The sequence below is a fragment of the Selaginella moellendorffii genome, unplaced genomic scaffold (genome assembly GCF_000143415.4).
Source record: "Selaginella moellendorffii unplaced genomic scaffold, v1.0 SELMOscaffold_20, whole genome shotgun sequence".
Classification (NCBI taxonomy): domain Eukaryota; kingdom Viridiplantae; phylum Streptophyta; class Lycopodiopsida; order Selaginellales; family Selaginellaceae; genus Selaginella; species Selaginella moellendorffii.
Genome location: NW_003314281.1, coordinates 672,187 through 692,840, shown reverse-complemented (window position 1 = coordinate 692,840; position 20,654 = coordinate 672,187). Strand labels below are relative to the sequence as shown.

The window sequence follows — 20,654 nt, the reverse complement described above, 5'->3', positions numbered from 1 at the left end:
GCCAAAATCAACAAGAATGATTCTTGCACGGATTGCAAAAGATATATTTCGCACGACTTCATTTCTTTGAAAATGAAACACAAACAAAATAGCAGTGATCTTTTTGCTAAGCAACAGAAAGAGACAAGCTTCACCACATGGTAAGCCGTTTGTATGCTCTTTGGGATCCTCGAGGAAAATTCATAATAATAATACATGTTTTTGGGGTCTGTTCTGGAGGCATAAGAAAAGAAAGTGTGTTTCCACATAGAAAAATTGCAAAAAAACTTGGACAAGAACCAGAAGAATAAGAAGAAAACCAATTTAAAGCCGACGAAGGAGGCACAGCTTTATGCTTGAATGGAAGTACCAACCAAATGGTTTCATACATTGTTCCAACTTCTGCAAAAAGAAATGGTGGTTCATGGTGCAGGATTTTCAAGTCAGCCTTAAAATCTTTTCTTTGACAGCAGATCCCAAAATCTCAGTGAGTATTTTCCAAGGCTTCTGAATGCCTGCTGGGCAATTTGATTCTTACATCAGCTTTGGCAGCACGCGATGTCTACTCTTTCCTTTCTCATAATAATATTATTGTGTTATTTATCATTCGATCATCTTGCTGGAATGAACATCTCGCTTTGACTGAAAAATGTATGTTCAACATACACATACACCACACCAAAGAGAAAAAACACGATCCAAAAACATTCTTTACGTGCCGCACGTCACGAGCGAGTTCCTTTCCTTCATGCCCAAAGCGGAAGAATCAATCTTAACAAGAGCAGAAGAGCTTTGTATAAAATAGATCCAAAGATATGGATCTTGCAAGATTGACTTCTACAATTCCCATCAGTGTCACCGACGATGGCGAACGAGCGATGGCTGGATGGATGACCTCGCAGGAGGAGGTTCCCGCCACCCTCGTGCTCCTCGAGCTGTGCATGGGGATGGAGTTCCACCACAATGATCTCTCCAGGCTCTTTGAAGCTCCTCTGCCAGTCCCTGTTTATCGCCATTATCTCCAGATTTCGCGAGACTCGTACGAGCTGCTGAAGAAGATGCCGCTGATAATCACTGGACCCAGCTGCTCAAGTACGTACGAGCGCTTCGCTACGTTCTCTAGGACTGGCACCATGTCTCTGACGAGCGCTTCGCTACGTTCTCTAGGACTGGCACCATGTCTCTGGAAGATATCACAGCTTATAAGATTCAAGCAAAGAGAAGAAAAACCACACCACGGTTGCCAAGAGAGAAATCGAGATACCAATAACAGCTGCCGGGAGTGTCAAACGTGGCTTGCAAAAAATTCCAGCACTCCGAGGATCGAAGACTTATGATGATGGAAATCATAACACTGGCACTCTAGAAATATCTTCCTCCCACCACCACCACCACACCACCACCGTAACCATGCTCTAGCAAAAGGCCTCCTCATTTTTTTTTGGTTCCCGATTTTCTGTGCTCGATCGATCTGTGCTTATTGTTGAGAAACCGTGTAGCAAGCGTAGAAGAAAACCCAAAGCCACTACCTAGTGCTCGTCCACCACGTTTACCAGCTCGTACTCCACCAGGGAGAGATTGTTGTCCTCCTTGACCACAAAGTCCGCCGGATCCGTCACCTCTATCCTCCCCCACTTGTCCACCGCCAGGCGCATCGATCCCTTGAACATGTCGATCTTCGCGTTGCGGATGATAATCGTCGTGCCTTCTTTCACTTGATCCACTGGAGAAGAACACAAGCAAAAAAGTTCTCAGTAAGATCACAGCCAAAATCCATCCAAACCACAAAAGATCTCAGTCAAGCAAAGAATCCGAAAGAGAGGAGATCCAAAAGGGTCTTACCTTGCTCGTTTCTTGCGGCGAAAACGATCACTCCGGTCTCGTCCCCGACGATACACTCGGCGATTCGCATTTGGCGGACCTGGCTACCATCAGGGCGAGGCTTCTGGAGGACGAGCTTGGAGCTCAAGACCTTGACGACGAGGGTATGGCCGTTGGTGCCGGGCCGCAGCTGATCTACCTTGCCAAACACCGGCTTGCGCAGCGGCTCCGCCATCGCCTCTCGCGCCTCCCGATCCAAGGATCAAGATCACAAAACCAAAAAGGAGAGACGATCGAACCTCTCACAACACCGCCCTTGTCGCTCGAAAGAGGAAAAAAAAAAAACAACCACGAAAACCTAGCGCCCGGGAATATTCCTTCCAAAAAACGTCCTTGTGAGGGATATTCTGCTGGCGTAACGCCCCCGGCGGGATATTCCGCCATGCTGGACGCCGTGTATGACCGCAACCGGTTGATCCGGGCGCTGGGAATCGGCGGCCGCGTCGACCATGCGCGCCACGTGTTCGATGGGATCGCGCGCAAGGACGCGTACTCGTGGGTGAATATGCTCTGCGCATATGCCCAGAATGGGTATCTGGAGGAGTCCAAGAGGCTCTTTGATTCCATGCCGGAGCACAATGTGGTGACGTGGACGGCAATGGTGTCGGCGTACGGCAGGCACGGAAATGTGGTCCAAGCCAAAGACGTGTTTGATTCCATGCCGGAGAGGAATCTTCTCTCGTGGACGGCCATGGTGGTGGCATATTCCCAGAACGGGCATATTCCCGCAGCACAACTCGTGTTTGATTCCATGCCCGAGCGGAATTTGGTATCTTGGTCTGCCATGTTGGATGCATATTCGCAGGCAGGAGACTGCGTTCGGGCAAAGATCCTCTTTGATAGAATGAAGGAGAGGAATCTCTATGGATGGACTTCCCTTGTGTCGGCATATGCCAAGGCCGGACGTACGGAAGAGGCATTACGAATATTCCTGAGGATGCCCGAGTGGAGCCCTGTCTCATGCAATGCTATGATCGCTGCCTTCTCCGTGAACGGCCAGTTAAGCCAAGCAAAGCATCTCTTTGATAGAATGGCAGAATGGGACCTTTCATCGCTAAACGCAATGCTTTCGGCATATGCCCAAAGCAGTCATCTGGAAGATGCTCTGGTATTCTACGAGAAAATGCCATTGCGCAACAATGTTGCAGACACCGCAATCTTGGGAGTCTACGGAAAAGTAGGAAAGATCGAGGAGGCCGAAAGGATATTTTACGCAATGGAGCGTCACGATGTAATCGCGTGGACGGCCATGATAACAGCATATGCCGAGAACGAGCATCTTGTTATGGCGAAGAAAGTATTTGATTCCATGAAAGAGAGAAACTTGATTTCGTGGAATGCTATCCTAGCTGCGTTTGTTCACTCCAAAGACATTGATAAAGCCAAATATTTGTTTGATCAAATGCTAGAATGGGACACAGTATCGTATACTCTGATGCTCCACGCATATGCCCAAGTTGGGCATCTTGACTTCGCCCAGGAGATCTTCCACTCGATGCCTCACCGCGACATCGTCTCCACCTCGGCCATGATCCACGCTCTCTCTCGCAATGGCGAGCTCCAAAAATCTCGCTCCATGTTTGATTCAATGCCTGAAAAGAGCTACGCTGCATGGAGCTCGATCCTCTCCGCCTACGCTCAAAACGGCCACACCCGCGAAGCCAAGCTCCTCTTCGACCGGATGTTCCACAGGGACGCGCTGGCCGCGAACTCAATCCTCGCGGCACTCGCCCAAAACGCCGATCCCGAGCTCGCGATCCACTTCTTCCAGATCGCCATCGCCTGCGACGAGATCCTGCCGAGCCCGGTATCCTTTTGCTCCATCCTCGTCGCGCTTAGCCATGCCGGCGACGTCGATCGCGGGGTTGCGTGCTTCGCGTCCATGGTCGTGGATTTTGGCTTGGCAGCGATCAAGCAGCACTACAGCGCCATGATCGATCTGCTGGGACGAGCGGGATACTTGGTCGAGGCGGAGGAGCTCATCACCTCCATGCCATTCGTCGGCGATGCTAGCGATTGGAAATCCTTGCTGGGAGCTTGCTCCAGCTTCACGGATCCTCGCCGGGGGGCTGTGGCGACGAGGCGCGCAGTTGGATTGGAACCCACAAGCGCGGCACCTTACGTTGTTCTTGCCAATATAACCAGCACACGAAGAGCTTAGCAAAGTTCTCCAGCTAGAGCTCGCCATCCCATAGCTCGTGTGGAGATTTGTATGGACTGGTTGTGGAGTTACACAGCTCTTTCCACTTCGCCAGCCTCTCCTGCGGAGCGATGCTTTCGATCTTTGCCAGATCTTGCTCGCTCAGAGAGAAGTCGAAGCTCTGGAGGTTTTGCGCGAGTCGATCGGGGTTGTAGCTCTTGACGATGGCACCGAGTCCGAGCGTGGTGATCCAGCGAAGAATTATCTGGAAAACAAGATGAAAAAACTTTTCCAGGAACTTTTCCTTTGCTACACACCTGAGCTGGAGTTTTCTGGTACTTGGATGCGAGCTCTTGAACGACTGGATTGTCTAAAACGCTGCGAGAGCCCCATGGTTTTCCAAGACCACCCAGTGGAGACCATGCCACGACTTGGATCCCCATGCTGCTGCAAAAGTCTCGAAGCTTTCGCTGCTGCCACACTGGATGAAGCTCAACCTTTTGGAAACACACAAGCGAATGTTATGGTGATCTTTGCTATAGAGGAGTGAAAGATGTGGCTACCTGGTTAACTGCTGGGATGACTTTGGCATGCTCCATCAAGTCCTGGAGCTTTTTCACGCTAAAGTTACTCACTCCAATCGCTCGAGCAAGACCCTGCTGCAAGCACTCCTCCATTCCCTGCCAAGTGCCTCTTAAATCTAATGGCAAGAAGTCTTCCTCGGCTGGAAAGGATGCGTAGTTCGTTCTTCTTATCTTAAGTGGAGCATGGATCAGATATAGATCCAAGTAGTCCAGCTTGAGATTGCTTTGGAGAAACACAGGAAAGAAAAAGCTAGAATGAGCTGAAAAGAGAGAAAGAGATGAATACCTGAGGCTTGTTTTCACAGCTCCAAGAACGTCGTCGTGCATGTCGCTATGGAGCTTGGAAGTGACAAAAAGCTGGGGTCTTGTAACGAGGCCGGCATCCATAGCCTGTGCGAGGCCGGCTCCAATCGCAGCCTCGGTTCCATAGACACTGGCCGTGTCGAAGTGCCGATATCCAAGCTGGAGGAACAAAGTTCTAGCATTCCATTGTAGCAGAGGGGGAAAAAGATACCTTGATCGCGCAAACAACAGCGTCGCTGATCTCCTGGGAGTCACTTCGGGTTCCACTGCCAAACCCAAGAGCCGGCATGGCGATGTGCGAAGGACTCTTGAGCGTCAAGGAGGGAACCTCCGCCATAGCCGAAAGTCCAAGAAGTGAAAACGACGCGTAAATCAAAGACAAGGAAAACTTTTCACGATCAAAAGAAAGTTTTGTCTTGATCAGATTCACGAGAAGTAGAGCTTGACAAGCTTCTTCAGGGTGTCAAAGATGCTCGTGAATGGATTGAACTCCACCGCTTTGGTGAGGCCCAGTGGAGGAGGATAGAAAGTGTTGCTCATCATCTCTTCCATCCCGGGAGCTGCCATCATCGCTGACAAATCGCCCATGGACATCTCCTGGCAGTCTTGAGGCGTGTCTTTGATCGCAGCGTCGTCATATCCCAGCTCTCCAAGGAATGCCTTGTACTTGTCGATGAACTCTCGCCCCGGGTTTGGAGTCCGCGAGTAGATCTAGTTGGATCATCGAAAAAATGGAGGAGATCTTCGAAAAGCTTCGAGAAAAGCAACCAACCTGGACGAAACTCGTGTCTTTCGCTCCCGAGACAAGAGCGTACGAGTCGTAGTCCGTGGAGATCACGTCGTATGGCTCCCTTGGGATGAATGGCAGCGTTGGGAAGCGAAGGTAGCACCTCTCGGAGACGCCACCTTCGATTTGCAGCGCCGCCACCTCGCGCTTGAGGCTGGTGTCCGCGGTACACTGGACTTTACCTCTGATCCCCGTCACGTATCCATCGGGGGAGCCATGCACGCAAAATGTGTCCACTTGGAGCGCTCGGTTGGCCTCGTCGAACCGATACACTCCCTGTACAGGATCTCAGATGAAAAGCCCATGAAGAAGAAGAGAGTTTCAAAGCGAGAACGAGAGAACTTGGAACTTACTTGTGTGCAATGGCAATCTTCCTGGCCTTGTCCGGCAAATCCTCGCTTGAGAGACGCGACTTCAAACCATCGACCGGCATACCTGGCGGGATCAAAGTTCTTGGCGGTCATCCCGGCCATCATAAATGGCGGCGGCTTTTCTTCTTCGCTCGAACTGATCGTGGACACCAAGGAATGATCAACATTGGCCGTCTGCTCCATGGCCTGTTAGAGAACTCCAGATTCTCGAAACGTTTTGTGCGTGATCTTTAAAGAAGTGTTTCTTACCTCGCTCGTGTTCGTGCATAGGACTAGAACAGCCGCCGCCACTGCAGCGCGTTGAGCAACGTTTGCCGCGGAAGGCAGCTTGACATGATCCCCTTGGCTGCAAAACCGATCATAAAAAAGAAAAACGCCTGGATTTTTATCTGTCACCTGTGACGAGAAGGTGATGGAGATGGAACTTCTGGACGAGCCCAAGCTACCGGATGGATCGCTCTTGACGCTGAGCAAGCCATAGCCGGATAATGGATTTGCCAGATCACATTGTCTGACGTGGGTACCACGTGGCAAAATTCATGCCACGACCTTAAGTACGGAGTGATTATTCTAAGAGAATATAACATGGAAACACTCCTTTAAATTTTAACTTTTCTTATGATGAATGGTATATGCGTCTTAGTATATGCTGCTCCTTGTAAGATGGGTGGTGTGGTGATCTCCGTCGCGCTCATCATCTCTTTCTTGCTCCGTGCCACATGCCAGGATTCGCCCAAAAGATCGCTGCGCTTTGATGGAGCCACAGGCAAGTTTAAGATCGTCGCTTTCGCAGACTTGCACTTTGGAGAGAATGCCTGGGAGAATTGGGGGCCGGAGCAGGACCGAAAATCCGACCGAGTCATGTCCTACATTCTCGATGCTGAAAAGCCAGGTGAGAAAAAACTGGGGGAAAAACTCGCCAAGATCTATCTTTCATTTAGTTTGATTGAGAGCTGGGTTGTTTTGCAGACTTGGTGGTCTTCTTGGGTGATGTTTTGACGGCCAACAATCTTCCTGTGAAGAATGCTACAAAGTACTGGAAGCAGGCAACCGAGGCCACCGCAAAGAGAAGCATTCCATGGGCGGCTGTTTTTGGGAACCACGATGACGCGCCCTTCGAATGGCCCGCACAGTGGTTTGGACCTTCCGGAGTTCCTGGAGCATCACCAGGTAAAAGCAATCTCTCAAGTAGACTTTAGATCATCATCAAGTTGAACTATCGAAAAACTTTCTTTTTTCCCTTGTCCAGGACATTACGCCTACTTCCAAGGCACGAGTCGTGCAGAGCTCATGGAAGAAGATCTCAAGAGTGCATTGTCCGTTTCCGTGCAAGGCCCGCCATCACTCTGGCCCAGCGTCTCCAACTTCGCTCTTCCAATTGCGTCTCACAGGAAACCGGGATCCACAGCAGCACTTCTCTACTTGATGGACTCGGGTGGCGGTTCTTACCCGCAAGTCATCTCCGCGAAACAAGCATCTTGGTTCCGAGATGTTTCGGCAGCTCTCAACCCCGACAACCAGTTAAGCCTTCTTGCTCGATCCAAGTTTTCCAACTTTCCTGGTAGAATAACGCTTTGGAACTTTGTCCAGGACGCAAGAGCTCGTCTTCTGGCACATTCCAAGCAAGGCCTACGAATCCGTGGCTCCAAAGCCAAGCTCGCCCATAGCGGCTCCATGCATCGGATCCCTCAACGAGGAAAACGTCGCGAGCCAGTCGGCCGAGTGGGGAATCATGGGCATTCTCGCGAAGAGACCATCGGCAAAGGTAAGTGATCACTCGCTACAAAACTTCTCGATCGATTCTAACAGTTCTATGAATCTTATCACACAGGCAGTGGTGGTCGGGCATAACCACGGCCTGGATTGGTGCTGCCCAAGCGGCAGTGGCGGCCTCTGGCTGTGTTTTGCTCGGCACAGTGGCTATGGAGGCTATGGAAGCTGGACGAGAGGCGCGAGAGTGATAGAACTGTCCGAGAACTCCGGCGAGAAACCGAGAACTTGGATCAGGCTCGAGAATGGCCGAGTGGTGGGAGAGCTTGAGCTGGACAAGTCTGCCACGCGGCATCCGCGTCACGATGCTGACTCATAGCCCATTTTTTTTGCCCTAACAGACGGTGGAATGTTCCATCGTGCTTGACGCGTTTTCTTGTTAACTTCCATCGTCAACATTGGCCGGCTTTGTTAGTTAAGTGCTCGCCAGATCAGCTCGCGTGACGTGGCGCAATGGGAGGAATGATCATATATATGATTGAAAAGATTCCTTCTGGAAAGATAAAGATAAAAATGCTTTTCCCATTTAGTGAGATTTTTACCTTTACCACCACGTGGCTCGTCTCCTTGGCCATGAAGCATGTGATATTTTTTCCACACAAAAGGGGAAGATATCTACGTAGCCTTTGCGGGAGTGCCTACACATGAAACCTCAGCTTTACCAGCCATTCAAGACAAAGGAATCTCCTGGGATGCGATAGAATATGCCATGGAATCTTTTCGCAAGTGGTGTTTTGTCACGTTGCAAGTCCGAGAAGAGCCGCGACTAAAATAACAAACGCCGGAGTTTTTTCTTTGATCGATCCAAAGTTTGCGCCCAGTGTTCTTTTGTTTGGAGTAATCAAATGGAGATCTTGGATATGATCGCCCACTCTGGGGATCTGTAAAATATTCTAGAATCTCCAATTTGTCCATGTGAATGCATTGGTAGCTTAACTAGTTGGGCATGCGGCCAATCAACGGTAGTGGGTATATGTTATGCTTTTGCCACTGGGCCGATGGATGACACCTGTCACCAGTCCTTGCAGTGTAAACGTGAGCTGCGCAAGGACACTGTGCTTTTGGGGGGCTTCAGCCCACTTAAAAGAAACCTCCGTTCGTTACTGCGCCGGGGCAAAGGAAGGCGGCGACGAGCGCGTCCGTGAGAGGTGCGTTGTGATTCTACCCCAAGATTTCGAGCGATCAATGGATGCCGATCGATCGCCGTTTGGAATCCGTGCAATGGCGCTGAAATGCGGTGTTTGCAGCTCGCCACGAGGCGATTTCCCGGGAATTTGGAGCTCCGCTTCGCAAGAGGTAGGGTGTCGAGGCACTGATTCGCTCCTCTCTCGTCCTCGCTTGACGGCGAAGAGCACTAGTCCTCCCTCGCCACTGTAGCTTGGACTTTTTTCCTTGTCTTTCTCTTCCTTTCGTTTTCTCGATTCTATTGATTCGTGAAGCGTGGCTGTGCTTGTGTTGCTTGATCGCCAGATTGGAGAAGAAAGGGCGCTGGCACCGGATGGAGGTTCTACGCTCGCCAGCCACTTGCCCAGTGCAATGGCTCTCGGAAATGGTCTGGAGTTCTTTCGTTTGCTCTTCTTTGCTCACGGATCTCTTTGTTTTGCTGCAGGGCATGGAAGATCCTAACCTTGTGACTCTCTCGGCTCCAGCCTCGGAGCATCTGGCCGCTCTCATGGGATGGCAAAGTGGTGGTGGCAACAACGAGGTTGGAGGAATCGAGTACAAAGTTGGGGAGTCTCTCGCTCGAGCCCAGCTGGGTGTTCGCCAGAGGTCCGATATCACTGTGGACGACTACCTTTGCTACGAGCGACCAGCCAAGATGGTAAAGTCGAATGCTTGGGAACAGCAGCAACAGTACCAAGGCTTCTCACACGGCGGTCCTCCTCTCTATTTGCAAGACTCGAAGAACATGAAGACTGGCGGCCGGTTCCAGTATCAGCACAAGAGGTTTCCAGGTCTGGGATCTTATCTCCCAATGCTACAAGACGAGGGCTACGAGACGGTGGCACCACAGACTCCTACGATCCAGGTCGAGGTCGGCGGCTCGCCAGGCTCAGTGGTTCAGGAGAACTCTTTCCTGGACTACAACCGAGTCATGGACACGCTCTCCTCGGCGGCATCCGTGGAGAAGCTCTCCAGTCCCATGGCGATCAAGCAGGAAGCTCCAAGTGCCGCCAAGATGTCGTCCCCACAGGGAAAGACATCCGGGCACACGCTGGATCACATCATGGCCGAACGGAAGCGGAGAGAGAAGCTCAGTCAACGTTTCATCGCACTCTCCGCCATTGTTCCGGGATTGAAAAAGGTACGCTATCACTTGCTCTGTGTTTTAAAATGGGTCGTGCTTTTTTGACGTGATGGAATATGTTTCCTCTAGATGGACAAGGCCTCGGTTCTTGGCGACGCGATCAAGTATGTCAAGCAACTGCAAGAAAGGCTGAAGTCTCTTGAGGAGCACGTCTCCAGGAAAGGCGTCCAGTCCGTTGCCTACTGCAAGAAGTCTGTTCCAATGCACGGCGGCAGTAAGCAGGAGGACAAATACGGGAGCGTGTCGGACGACGACTTTTGTCCTCCGGAGATCGAAGCCCGCTACATGGGGAAGAACGTCCTGGTGAGAGTTCACTGCGAGAAGCGCAAGGGCCTCTTGGTCAAGTGCCTGGGAGAGCTGGAGAAGCTAAACTTGCTGGTGATCAACGCCAGCGCACTGTCCTTCTCGGACACTGTTCACGACTTCACTTTCACCGCACAGGTACCTTCTCGTTTTGTTTTTCTCGTACCGATCCAAAGTTATTTTTTTATGCACAGATGGAGGAGGAGTTTCATCTGGCACCCGAGGAACTGGTGCGAGCCCTTCGGGATTTTCTCAAGACGGTCACCTTTTAAGCACCGGTTTGGAGGCGGCTAAGGAATAATCTGGCCACGGTCATGACGCTCGGCCTCAAGACACCATGACGCTGGTCAGTGATCATCTAGTTCCTCTCCTTTTGGTTTGTTTTTTAGGGGGCGTGCGAGCTGCTTCTTCTTTTTCTAGCTCCTTAGGCTTGGTGGTTCCATCCAAGTGTACCAGTTTTTGTAGCTAGATGCTGTTGCTCCGGGGTATTTTTTTCTTGCAAATCTTGGTAGCACCGCTGTTGCTAAGTTTGCATTCCACCCTCTGCGAGCAGCCTTCTATGCTATTCTCTGGGCTTTTTCGTGGGCATTCTCGTGAGAGATCGCCTTCACTCTTTTACAAGCCTGAGAGGGACTGAGCTGGTTAGCTAAAAGCAAGCAAGCAAGCACTCTTTGTTTTATTTCCTCTTTTTTTTTCTTACTCTTTCTTTCTAGTTTCTGTCTAAAAACTGTTTATTTTGTGTTAACTTAGAAAATTTAACTTGAATAATGTAAAAAAGTTTTGAGAGTCTGCTCTGCTTGAAATTTTCTTAAGGTTTAAAACTTTTTATAATAATTTTGAATTTAAATTCAAAAGTAACATATATAAAAATTAAAAGATAAAAATTAATTAAATTTTGTATATAATCTTTTTAAATTCAGTATTATTTCTAAGTTATAAAAAGTGTTTTAACTCAAACTTCTTATAAATATTATTCATATGTTTTTCACAATTTGTTATAAATGCACCAAATTTTTATGATATTTCTTGCAAAAAAAAAGTTTATAAAACATTTTAAACATACATTTATAACTTATTTTTGTCATTAGTTTTTCTGATTTTTAAATCATAAATTTTGATTTTGTTGGTTTTTTACTGTGAACTTTTGGCCCGCAACAAGTAATGTTGTGTCTCCCACAATATATCCTACTAAGCTTGTTGTAAAAAACAAGTATAAAAAAATATGTGAAAAGACCACAAAATAAAATAGCATTTACTAAAAAAATCTTTTTTAATGAATTTGCTAGGTTTTGCAAAAATCTCAGGCTCATAATGTGACACGTTTGTATTTATTTCCTTAGTTGTAACAGTGTTTTTAGAAAACAACATAGAGTGAAAAGAAGAATCAAACATTAAAATATAAACTAAAAAGAAAATTAACATATATTACATCCTCTCATTTTATATATATATTTGTATATATATATATATATATATATATATATATATATATATATATATATATATATATATATATATATATGATTTTTTAAATTTTAATGTCGTATAGTTTTTTAAATTTTTTTTGTCTTTGAACTTTTCATTAATGGTAAAAAATGTTGTATTTCAAACAACACATCCCAATAAACTTGTTATAGAAGAAAACTAGTAATAAATAAAATATTATAGAGTCAAGGATATGAAAGCTATTAAATCAAACTTATAGACATTATGATAATAGTGTTAAAAAAAAATTTTAAAAAAAAATTGAGATTTCCTCAATCAAGAATAACAATGTTAAATATAAAATGAGAAAGAAAAAAATTGCAAGAAAATCATATATTCTTTTTTTTTACTAATTTTACATTTTAGCTTTGTTGAAAAATTATGTTTGCTCGTGAAATATAAAGTTTTTAACATTTTGCAACAAATTATGATAGATGTAATTGAAATGTTAAAGAAGAGTGGAGGGAAAATTGACATATGAGTTGTTAAACTTTCACAAGATATTCATTAGTGAAAAACTATGGAATTTTGTATAAAGTTTATAAATTGTATATTATATTTTTTGTTTCAATTTTTTCAGCAATTTTAAATAAAAGTTTTGCTAGCCTAAATGCAAACATTTATAGTAATACTGTTCATTGTAAACTTTTGCAACTCTTTGAAAACAAGTCGGCTATTCTTGAAGTATATTTATTAAAATAACAAAAGAAACTCCATATAAATATTATATAAATTAACTATATCTAAATTTAATATATTTATTTTTTTACTTTAGCTTTTTAATTTTAATACAGTTTTTATAATGTTTTTATTCTTAAACTAATATATAATTTATTCTAGAATATTTAAAATTTTACTAAAAGTGCCATATGAATCTATATACGAAATTATTAGTTGAAGGTAATTATAAATTTTATTGTTATTATGTCTTTTGCCAAGATAATAGTGTCAAAAGTATTGTGCAAGTTTAACAATGGAGTTGATATAAACATAATTCTCATAAGTTGTGATGGTAAACTTTTTTATTGTGTTTTATTTTATCATTGCTAACATTTATTTTAACATCCTTTTGATAGTTGAGAAATGCCTATAATTGTACTTTGCAAGAGAGGATAAAACAGGGGCATAGTAGGTATCAAAACAAACTTATGGACACTTTAGCAGTGGTGGATAAATTTATTGAAATTTGTTAAAAAAATAAATTGATATAACAGCTTCAAGACTTCTAATAACAGTTTTAAACATAGAAGAACAAAGGAAAAATTTGCAAGAAAAGTAAATGTCTAATATGTAAGAATTTCAAAATTATTTTCTTTTTACTAATTTTACATTTTAGCTTCATGGTTGTTTCAAAAATATCAAGTTTTTAACATCTTTCAACAAATTATGATAGGTGCAATTGAAGTGGAAATATCAAATTTTTAACACCCCTTACAACAAGTTATGATATATACAATTGAAGTGTTAAAGGGAAGTAAAAGGAACATTAACATATAAATTCTTAAACCTTCACATGATAAATGTTTATAGGGAATTATGCCTATTTTGCCAAATGCTAATAAATGGTACATTGTTTTTTTGTTTCAATTTCTTTAGCACTTTTTTACAAGAGATTAGGTGTACAAGTTTGGAACTTTGTGACAAAGTTGGGGGACTGAAAAGAGTCAATGAATTCACTGGAACAAGTGCTTTGGAATGTAGGAGACTTGGACAGTATACAAAGAGGTACCATGCAATCGTATCCACACCTGAGAACTTATTCAGTTAGTGCTCATTCTCAAATGATGAGCTTTTACCTCTTCGTAAGGTTGAACGCTGAGCTTGTCCAGAAAGTGGAAAGCTGTATGCGGGATATTTCCGGCTCAAAGCTTCTCCAAGAATTCCAGCTCCAGCTGTAGCTATGCTCAGAGCATGCTGGCTAGACTTGTTGCTGAACTACCCTCGCGGTATTATCCAGCGGGATTGGTCAGAGTTGCTCCCCGATGAGACTAGCTGCTACAGCGCTATCGGGAATATTAGTTGCTCGTATCTTCCATCGGTGCGGCAGCTGGTCCTGTGGAGCAAAGCACAATTTCCAGCAGATGGGAATCGTGGAGACACAAGGTCCAGCAGGACGAAAACGTTGGTGGAACCGAGCGCTACACCTCTTTTTTCTTCCGCTCATTCTTCTTCGACAAGGAGTGATGAGGCAACACCAGGAGTGACAGCAGCTCTCGACACTGGAGCAGGAGGTCCACCACGATCGTCACTGGAGATGAGGTACAGTGCAGTAATCTAGGTTGGAGCTCATATTTTTCTTGCTTCCCTGCTAGATGCAAGACTAACGATCCAATCCTCATCGTGAGGCCAGTGGCACAATCATCGAAGCAAGCTTAAACAAGAACTGGTGCAAAATGGTATTTCAAGCAGGTGATATGCCGACGACGATGGTGCTCTTGCAGCTCAGGTGGCCATCCTTCAGCATGGCAGAGACATATCCACAGGGAATACTCGTGAAATTCGATTCATGGTTTCGAGAGAGGTCCTCACGCTGAGATCTCGTGAACCAAGAGACTACTATGCCAACCATGAAACGCTTTCTCGCCAACAACAGATCTTCCACTCCCTTGGACACACAAGCACAAAAACCAAGAGTTGAATCGATTTCAGACAGATTTTCATTTACTTGTTACATTCAAGATTGTCCCAGAAGTCTGCTGGGAGCTCCCCTCTTCCGATCATCCTCTCTTTCACCTCGTGAATGATAAACGGGTCCACAGGATCGTCCTGGGTAACATTGGCAGTCCCACAATCCATGAACATTCCCTTCTCCATTGCCTCCTCGATCGCGGCTGGAGTCCACTTCTCCACTTTGGCAGCAGCCTCAAGGCAGTCATCGTCGATCACGTACATCGTTTGGAGGAATCGCTTCTCCCCGTTCCAATCCAGAGGTGAAAACGTCTGGATCACACCATACGGACCCGGCCCCGTGATGCTAACCTTCTCACCAGACCTGGAAAGCTCAGCCATGGCGTCTCGGAGCTCATCAATCCTTTCCGTCCTTTCCATCCTTCTGCTTTGACCCTACCCTTCGCCCTATTGCAAGGATTCAAGGGCTCAGATGGGTCACAGAACCGACGGTGATGATTATTTCGTACAATTTAGGCGAGATTTTAGGGCGAGTGTTAGGTTAAATTCATCTTTCTCCATGCCGGGCGTGTCCGAGAATGGGGTCGCGCTGCCGGCCAGGACGTCGTCATCGCAGAAGAAGAAGAGACGGGCAATCAGCAGCAGCAGCAGCAGGCGAGCTATGTCCGCAAGAGCGTCATAATGTCGCGGAAGATGAAGCGGTGTGGAGGACGCGATGCGAGCTTATCGAGCATAGCTTCGTCCCCTCCTTGAGTCGAGCAATACTGTCCCGATGGAGACGGTGGTGCTAGCATTGGGCCTCTCCAGATCTCCGAGCACTACCATGTCGATGCCTGGAGCCATCCTGGCTACGCTGCCGGTATGGTTCTTCTCTTTCTTCGTTCTCTATTTTCTTCGTTGGTTTCTGACAGTAGTTAGTCCAGAGATTTAGAGCACGCGGAGAACACAGTGGTGGCATATTGGATGAGGTACTGCTCGGAAGCTCTAACACAACATGACTGGGAAATTCTAGCTAAGATTCACAAAGGTACGATGTGTGATGGATGGAACGTAGCAGCTTTTGCTGAGGGTTCGTTTTTCCTCTTTGAGACTGTAGGTTGTCCTCAAGGTCCTCAAAGAGAGAAGACAACGTATTACTGGAGCAAGGTTTGCAGGCACCTGGAAGACAATCACAAGCACGTCTCTCCCTTTCCGTCGCCTGCGAGACCCGAATGTAAGATCTATCCATCAACTTCCAAGTTTACGAATCTGGACAAACGAATAGAATGCAAGCTGAAGCACGGTGAGGCTCCCTTTCATCTCTCTTTGCCAAGGATTTTCTAAAAGTTTCTCCATCTACAGGTTTGAAAGTCCTAGCTGCGGAAAGACGATTGCCGATTGTCAAGCACGCCAGGCTTCAAGTACGAAGACTCCCTTTCACGGACATTTCTTCCACAGATTCTTACGGAGTTGGCTCGGCTACTGCCACTGGAGCTGTCGGAGTGTGTCGACCGAAGAAACGATGAAAGCTTTTGAGTTCTCTCCAGTTCCAGAGCAGGCTGATTACACCACGCCGGTTATGAATCCAGACAGCCGAGCTATGCAAGTCTCTGCTGAGAACGTTCCTGAGACTGGTGCTGAGACTGGGATTTCCACTCCAAAGCGCAAAACTTCTGCCTCGCTTGATTTCGATGCAACTTTTACGCGGCTTGAGCAGCTGGAAAGACCGGAGTCCTCTCTTTCCTCGGGTGCGGAGAAGAAATTGATGTCCGAGCTGGGGCGGCCACTCCACCGCGACAGACGGAGCAAGAAGAAGACGAACTCGCCAAGCACACTGCGAAGCTAAGTCTTGCAGACTTTTTGCTCGAGATACCAAACCTGTCGGCTTCGATAGAGTACGTCAAGGCCTTGTTCTCCTGCGAGAACATCCTGCTGGAGAAGCTTTTTGACAAAGTTGGAGGTCTGGAAGAGTCACTGGATTCCTCGGAACCAACGCCAGTGCCACCTCCAGCTGCAAGCATTAAGAACCGAGGAGTCCCGGACAGGCAACTCTAGTTTTGGCGCCACATGCACTTGTCACTCTAGCGACAATCGCTTGACATCGTCCTTGAAGAGGCTCTGTGCAGTGTGGGAGGAGCAAGACGTCGATCTACTGACCCGTTCCTTGAGGTTTAAGATGCTCACTGCGGTCAGCTCTTCATCTGAGGTATGTGAATCCCGTATACACCAGGCGCTACAAAACTTATGCTTCTTTTCTTTCAGCTTTCTACAAAAGAGGCACCGTGCATCGCCTGGGAGATCCACGCGTTGCAGAACATCGACAAGAGTGCTAAGTCTCGAAGGGCTGCAAAGGAGCTTATACAGCAGCAAAGAGATAAGATTTACATCAACATAGGCGCCTATGCGAGCAGGAGTGAGAGGCATCAGCTCTATTCGGCATGGGGGGTTCACAGGCTATCAACAACCTTATGTGGAGGGATACAAAGAGGTAAAAAGCTCATCAACTTAGAGCGAGCACTAACACTGACAGAGAACATTGCCAGGTATTCTCATAGCGCTGAGCTCGTGAGCCTCTACCTCTGAGGACCTCGAGAGAAGGTATTTCAGCGAATGCCTGCCTGGGAAAACTGGGCCGCAGGCAGAAAGAATTTCGCCATTAGTTTGAAAGTTGTGAGTTGCTTTTGTAGAAAGTGGAACTTCAATATTGGTTTACCATTGGAAGAAATTACTGTGAAAGGGAGCTGAAGCCTGGAGTGCTTGTTAACAATTGGCATTTGTCTACGACTGTATGTTAGAAAATCCTCACCGCCAAGCTTACCGCCATGTCCTCGCTCAATCTAAGAACTTGAAAGAACTTGAAGTAAAAACCCTGCTGCAATGGCGAGGAAGAAGGAGAAGAAGCATTCTCCCTGGGATTCTGCCGCCAAGGCGCAGGGATTATTTGATTATAGACATTCTACTGATACTCTGCTGGGAGCACCCCTTTCTTGATCATCCTCTCTCTCACTTCGTAGATCCTAATCGGCTCCACAAGATCATCCTCGGCGACATTGGCAACCCCATAATCCGTGATCATTCTCCGCTGCACTGCGTCCTCGATCACGGCTGGAGTCCACTTGTCCACTTTCGCAGCAGCCTCAAGGAAGCCATCTTCGACGACGTAGAGCGCTTGGAGGATTCGCTTCTGCCCGTTCCAATCCACAGGTGTAAACGCCTGAATCAGACCATACTCATCCGGTCCCGTGACGCGAGTCGTCTCCTTCGTATCCATCCCTACCTCCTTTTCTCTATTCCCTTTCTTATACAAGGATTCAAGGGCTCAGATGCGTCCGACAACCGACGGTAACGATTATTTCCTAGTCTAGCTAGCTAAAAGACTCTTCATGTACTTGTTCCCGCTGAATCGCATAGTTTCAAACATGTCTGGCAGCTTGGATCAAACCAAAAAGTGATGCGGCATCCTTTTCTAGAGTGCTTGGAAATGGGGCTGCTCGATCTTGAAGCCATTCTTGTCAAGCGGTAGTGCAAAGGTAGAAGACAAACTCTCCAGCATATTGGATGTCGTAAGTCGGGTGTTACCTCATGAGCTCGACCACCATCTCCTTGCTGGTGCTCGATCCTTCGCCCAAGCGAGATACTTGACCGCCGATGGCCAGTCCATGCTCGCCACGATGGAGGGACTTTGCGGGCCATGGGATGAGAGACATCCGCTCCAAAGATGATTGTTGGCGCGCCAAGAATTGATGGAACCATGCGTCGCAGCTCGTACGACAGATTCATGTTCTGGCATCCAATTTGACATCGCGAGGTTGGCCAGGTACTGTGACAAACTCATTTTTTTTCACTTGAGTCAACAGCTTCTATCAGACAAACTGAAGCAGGTGAAGACCATCCCACGTCGAAAGTCGTGCACTTTGAGCGTGTCTGTTGTCTGCCTCTCACTTCCATTGGCAAATAAGTTTTTTTCCCTGCCACTCGCTCGCTACGTTGCCCAAAAGTAGTCTTACTATAAACAGCGTGTGTTTTCCATATTCACTACGTGTTGATCCAGACGTCCAACACTCGCTAGGCGACTCTACCGCTTGAGCAACACGAAGTTCTGCCTCAGTTCCTGATCGATGCACCTATGTCTGCGTTCTTATCTCGCGCTCTGTCGTCCAGGGAAGGAGGAGTGTTTGATAGTCCCAGGGATCCCATGGTGGGCGGCAGCAAGCTGCAGATTACATCCTCGGGACGGTGATTGGGGCGGACGCCCAGCAGCGCTCCGATGCGCATGGACACCAGCAGCAAAAGAGCTGCTCATGGAGGCCGAGTGCCTGGCCAAGCCCGTCATCCACTACGAGGAGATAGTGATGGAAACGAAGCAGCTGCTAGCGATGAGAAGCTGCGTGAGCTTCGAGAATGATGCCAGTGCAGTGATCCTATGATCATGACCGTTGCAAGGACATAGATCAAAAACATGTTTTGTTCGCAGTATTGTAGGACGAGGCAGCTGAACAGAATTCGGTGGAGCAACACGACTAGGGAGGAAGGACTATGCGCCTTTTCCATCGAGCAACCAGCAGATGATCATCACTCGAAGGGCGCACATTGCAACTTCAAGAAACGCAATTCACGGCGATATTCTAATCCTGGAGGTGGTGGTGGTATTTTGTCGAGCATGATCTCCACAGTGCTGGCGGCCAAGAATCTCTTTGATCTTTGAACGTGATGATCTAGGGAGCAGGCCTAACTGAGGTCTTGGCGACGTACAGCACTGATGTTAGTGGCGGTGTGCCACCGCCGCCTTCTTTCTCCCTGTGATGACCTGCCATTCAAATCAGGCTGCTCAAGCGAGGCAACGCATCTATAATTAGGTGAGTGATCTGCTCTGTAAATACCACCATTCAGAAAACCATTGAGAGACATTTGTTACTCTTGTTTGTTTTTCTTCTATCACAATCACCTCTAGCCCATAGAACCAGCTTCGCCACCTCCTTTGCGAGCTCTGACATGCGCTCCTTGTGCCGCGGAGCTGCCGCATTTACCATACATGTCCACAAGGAGATTAGGCCTCTCCGGTGTATCTGAATCCATCCACAGGTGGATCCTCCAGCGCCTTGTGGCGAATGAGCTGCTCTGGAACAAGCTGTTGTAGAGCAGGCTTTGGCCACACGAGATGCTGTAGGCTGTCAATCTCTCCAGGAGAGGTCCCCTTGACATGGTTGAACGACTTGGGAGGAATTGGCTTGGCCATTGGGAAGAGCGGCAGTGCCAAGTTGGTGAACGTCTTGTCTTGGAAAACCTTGTTCCACAGTCACTAGTGCCGTTGTCACAATGGCTGGAATGATCTTTCCAGCTTGTCCACGTCAGGGATCTCAGCTAGCTCCATAAATAAAAAGAACGAAAGAGAAAATTTTGACCTTCTCCTGTTGGCAGTGATTTAAATCAGATGTTGGCAGCATCATCCAAGCTAGAAGCAATCACATTAGTGGCCTTCTCATTGGTGATAATCTTCACCCCCTGTTTAAGTTTGAACTTTGGGAGCTTGATTTTGTTGACAACTTCACCAAGTTGCTTTGGGTTGAGCACACCCACATAGGGGTTGCGGATGCTATGGCATTTCAGGCCCAATGCTACAAAAGATTGTTTTCACATCAATATTAGTTAATAGTACCATTTAATATTTTTTTTAAAAACACCTAAATTAATGATGAATGGTTTATATACCCATTCAATTAGTTAGTTTAATCTATTCATATTCATACTTAATTCACATTAATGTATTTTATTCACATTTAGGATATTAGTTAATAGTACCATTTAATATTTTTTTAAAAACACCTAAATTAATGATGAATGGTTTATATACCCATTCAATTAGTTAGTTTAATATATTCCTATTCATACTTAATTCACATTAATGTATTTTATTCACATTTAGGATTGATCACAAATCCTCTTTTTTACTTCCCAAAACACATAAATTTTATAAATGTTCAACCTTTAAAACAAATTAACATCTTAAATAATAATAAAAATATTTACCTTAATTAAAGGTTATAACAACCATGTAAATCTTAAAATTATATTTTAATATTACTTCTTTAGCACAATTAATTATTTTTAACACATTTTGAATGTTTGATGCCAAAAT

The 20,654-nt window shown here is 46.4% G+C and overlaps 6 protein-coding genes across 6 annotated transcripts; 3 read left to right on the top strand and 3 right to left on the bottom strand.

Annotated features, from left to right (window-relative positions):
• Positions 1 to 1,159: 1,159 nt before the first annotated feature.
• Positions 1,160 to 2,134, bottom strand: LOC9636511 (uncharacterized protein At4g28440). Its single transcript, XM_002972662.2, has 2 exons — positions 1,822 to 2,134; positions 1,160 to 1,702 (listed from the first exon to the last, which is right to left on the bottom strand). The coding sequence occupies exons 1-2, from the start codon at positions 2,033 to 2,035 to the stop codon at positions 1,509 to 1,511; spliced, it is 408 nt and encodes a 135-aa protein (XP_002972708.1). The 5' UTR covers positions 2,036 to 2,134; the 3' UTR covers positions 1,160 to 1,508.
• A 108-nt stretch (positions 2,135 to 2,242) lies between these two features.
• LOC112347264 (pentatricopeptide repeat-containing protein At2g35030, mitochondrial-like) lies at positions 2,243 to 4,021 on the top strand. Its single transcript, XM_024677894.1, has one exon. The coding sequence runs from the start codon at positions 2,243 to 2,245 to the stop codon at positions 4,019 to 4,021; it is 1,779 nt and encodes a 592-aa protein (XP_024533662.1).
• LOC9636510 (methylecgonone reductase) lies at positions 3,951 to 5,273 on the bottom strand. The gene is made up of 5 exons (XM_002972661.2): positions 5,099 to 5,273; positions 4,871 to 5,046; positions 4,564 to 4,807; positions 4,318 to 4,497; positions 3,951 to 4,265 (listed from the first exon to the last, which is right to left on the bottom strand). Exons 1-5 carry the CDS (start codon positions 5,222 to 5,224, stop codon positions 4,035 to 4,037), a joined length of 957 nt encoding a protein of 318 aa, XP_002972707.1. The 5' UTR covers positions 5,225 to 5,273; the 3' UTR covers positions 3,951 to 4,034.
• Positions 5,265 to 6,577, bottom strand: LOC9637263 (chloroplastic lipocalin). The gene is made up of 5 exons (XM_002972660.2): positions 6,442 to 6,577; positions 6,295 to 6,391; positions 6,028 to 6,231; positions 5,660 to 5,950; positions 5,265 to 5,598 (listed from the first exon to the last, which is right to left on the bottom strand). The coding sequence occupies exons 1-5, from the start codon at positions 6,522 to 6,524 to the stop codon at positions 5,314 to 5,316; spliced, it is 960 nt and encodes a 319-aa protein (XP_002972706.2). The 5' UTR covers positions 6,525 to 6,577; the 3' UTR covers positions 5,265 to 5,313.
• Positions 6,578 to 6,693: 116 nt separating this feature from the next.
• On the top strand, positions 6,694 to 8,344 carry LOC9637262 (probable inactive purple acid phosphatase 16). The gene is made up of 5 exons (XM_002972876.2): positions 6,694 to 6,937; positions 7,015 to 7,215; positions 7,295 to 7,565; positions 7,636 to 7,810; positions 7,877 to 8,344. Exons 1-5 carry the CDS (start codon positions 6,709 to 6,711, stop codon positions 8,132 to 8,134), a joined length of 1,134 nt encoding a protein of 377 aa, XP_002972922.1. The 5' UTR covers positions 6,694 to 6,708; the 3' UTR covers positions 8,135 to 8,344.
• Positions 8,345 to 8,892: 548 nt separating this feature from the next.
• LOC9636509 (transcription factor bHLH25) lies at positions 8,893 to 11,215 on the top strand. The gene is made up of 6 exons (XM_002972875.2): positions 8,893 to 8,963; positions 9,063 to 9,111; positions 9,286 to 9,367; positions 9,425 to 10,120; positions 10,193 to 10,564; positions 10,621 to 11,215. Exons 3-6 carry the CDS (start codon positions 9,314 to 9,316, stop codon positions 10,696 to 10,698), a joined length of 1,200 nt encoding a protein of 399 aa, XP_002972921.2. The 5' UTR covers positions 8,893 to 8,963; positions 9,063 to 9,111; positions 9,286 to 9,313; the 3' UTR covers positions 10,699 to 11,215.
• Positions 11,216 to 20,654: the final 9,439 nt, after the last annotated feature.

What these genes read in the sequence shown, in the direction of transcription:
- LOC9636511 (XM_002972662.2), bottom strand. Translation starts at nt 2,035, where the DNA reads ATGGCGGAGCCGCTGCGCAAGCCGGTGTTTGGCAAGGTAGATCAGCTG. An exon ending in CGCCGCAAGAAACGAGCAAG is followed by an intron (nt 1,703 to 1,821) that starts GTAAGACCCTTT and finishes GTTCTTCTCCAG; the next exon opens with TGGATCAAGTGAAAGAAGGC.
- LOC112347264 (XM_024677894.1), top strand. Translation starts at nt 2,243, where the DNA reads ATGCTGGACGCCGTGTATGACCGCAACCGGTTGATCCGGGCGCTGGGA.
- LOC9636510 (XM_002972661.2), bottom strand. Translation starts at nt 5,224, where the DNA reads ATGGCGGAGGTTCCCTCCTTGACGCTCAAGAGTCCTTCGCACATCGCC. An exon ending in CTGTTGTTTGCGCGATCAAG is followed by an intron (nt 5,047 to 5,098) that starts GTATCTTTTTCC and finishes TTGTTCCTCCAG; the next exon opens with CTTGGATATCGGCACTTCGA. An exon ending in TCATCCCAGCAGTTAACCAG is followed by an intron (nt 4,498 to 4,563) that starts GTAGCCACATCT and finishes TGTTTCCAAAAG; the next exon opens with GTTGAGCTTCATCCAGTGTG.
- LOC9637263 (XM_002972660.2), bottom strand. Translation starts at nt 6,524, where the DNA reads ATGGCTTGCTCAGCGTCAAGAGCGATCCATCCGGTAGCTTGGGCTCGT. An exon ending in TATGCACGAACACGAGCGAG is followed by an intron (nt 6,232 to 6,294) that starts GTAAGAAACACT and finishes GTTCTCTAACAG; the next exon opens with GCCATGGAGCAGACGGCCAA. An exon ending in AAGATTGCCATTGCACACAA is followed by an intron (nt 5,951 to 6,027) that starts GTAAGTTCCAAG and finishes GATCCTGTACAG; the next exon opens with GGAGTGTATCGGTTCGACGA.
- LOC9637262 (XM_002972876.2), top strand. Translation starts at nt 6,709, where the DNA reads ATGGGTGGTGTGGTGATCTCCGTCGCGCTCATCATCTCTTTCTTGCTC. An exon ending in GCTCTCAACCCCGACAACCA is followed by an intron (nt 7,566 to 7,635) that starts GTTAAGCCTTCT and finishes AACTTTGTCCAG; the next exon opens with GACGCAAGAGCTCGTCTTCT. An exon ending in CGAAGAGACCATCGGCAAAG is followed by an intron (nt 7,811 to 7,876) that starts GTAAGTGATCAC and finishes CTTATCACACAG; the next exon opens with GCAGTGGTGGTCGGGCATAA.
- LOC9636509 (XM_002972875.2), top strand. Translation starts at nt 9,314, where the DNA reads ATGGAGGTTCTACGCTCGCCAGCCACTTGCCCAGTGCAATGGCTCTCG. An exon ending in TTGTTCCGGGATTGAAAAAG is followed by an intron (nt 10,121 to 10,192) that starts GTACGCTATCAC and finishes TGTTTCCTCTAG; the next exon opens with ATGGACAAGGCCTCGGTTCT. An exon ending in ACTTCACTTTCACCGCACAG is followed by an intron (nt 10,565 to 10,620) that starts GTACCTTCTCGT and finishes TTTTATGCACAG; the next exon opens with ATGGAGGAGGAGTTTCATCT.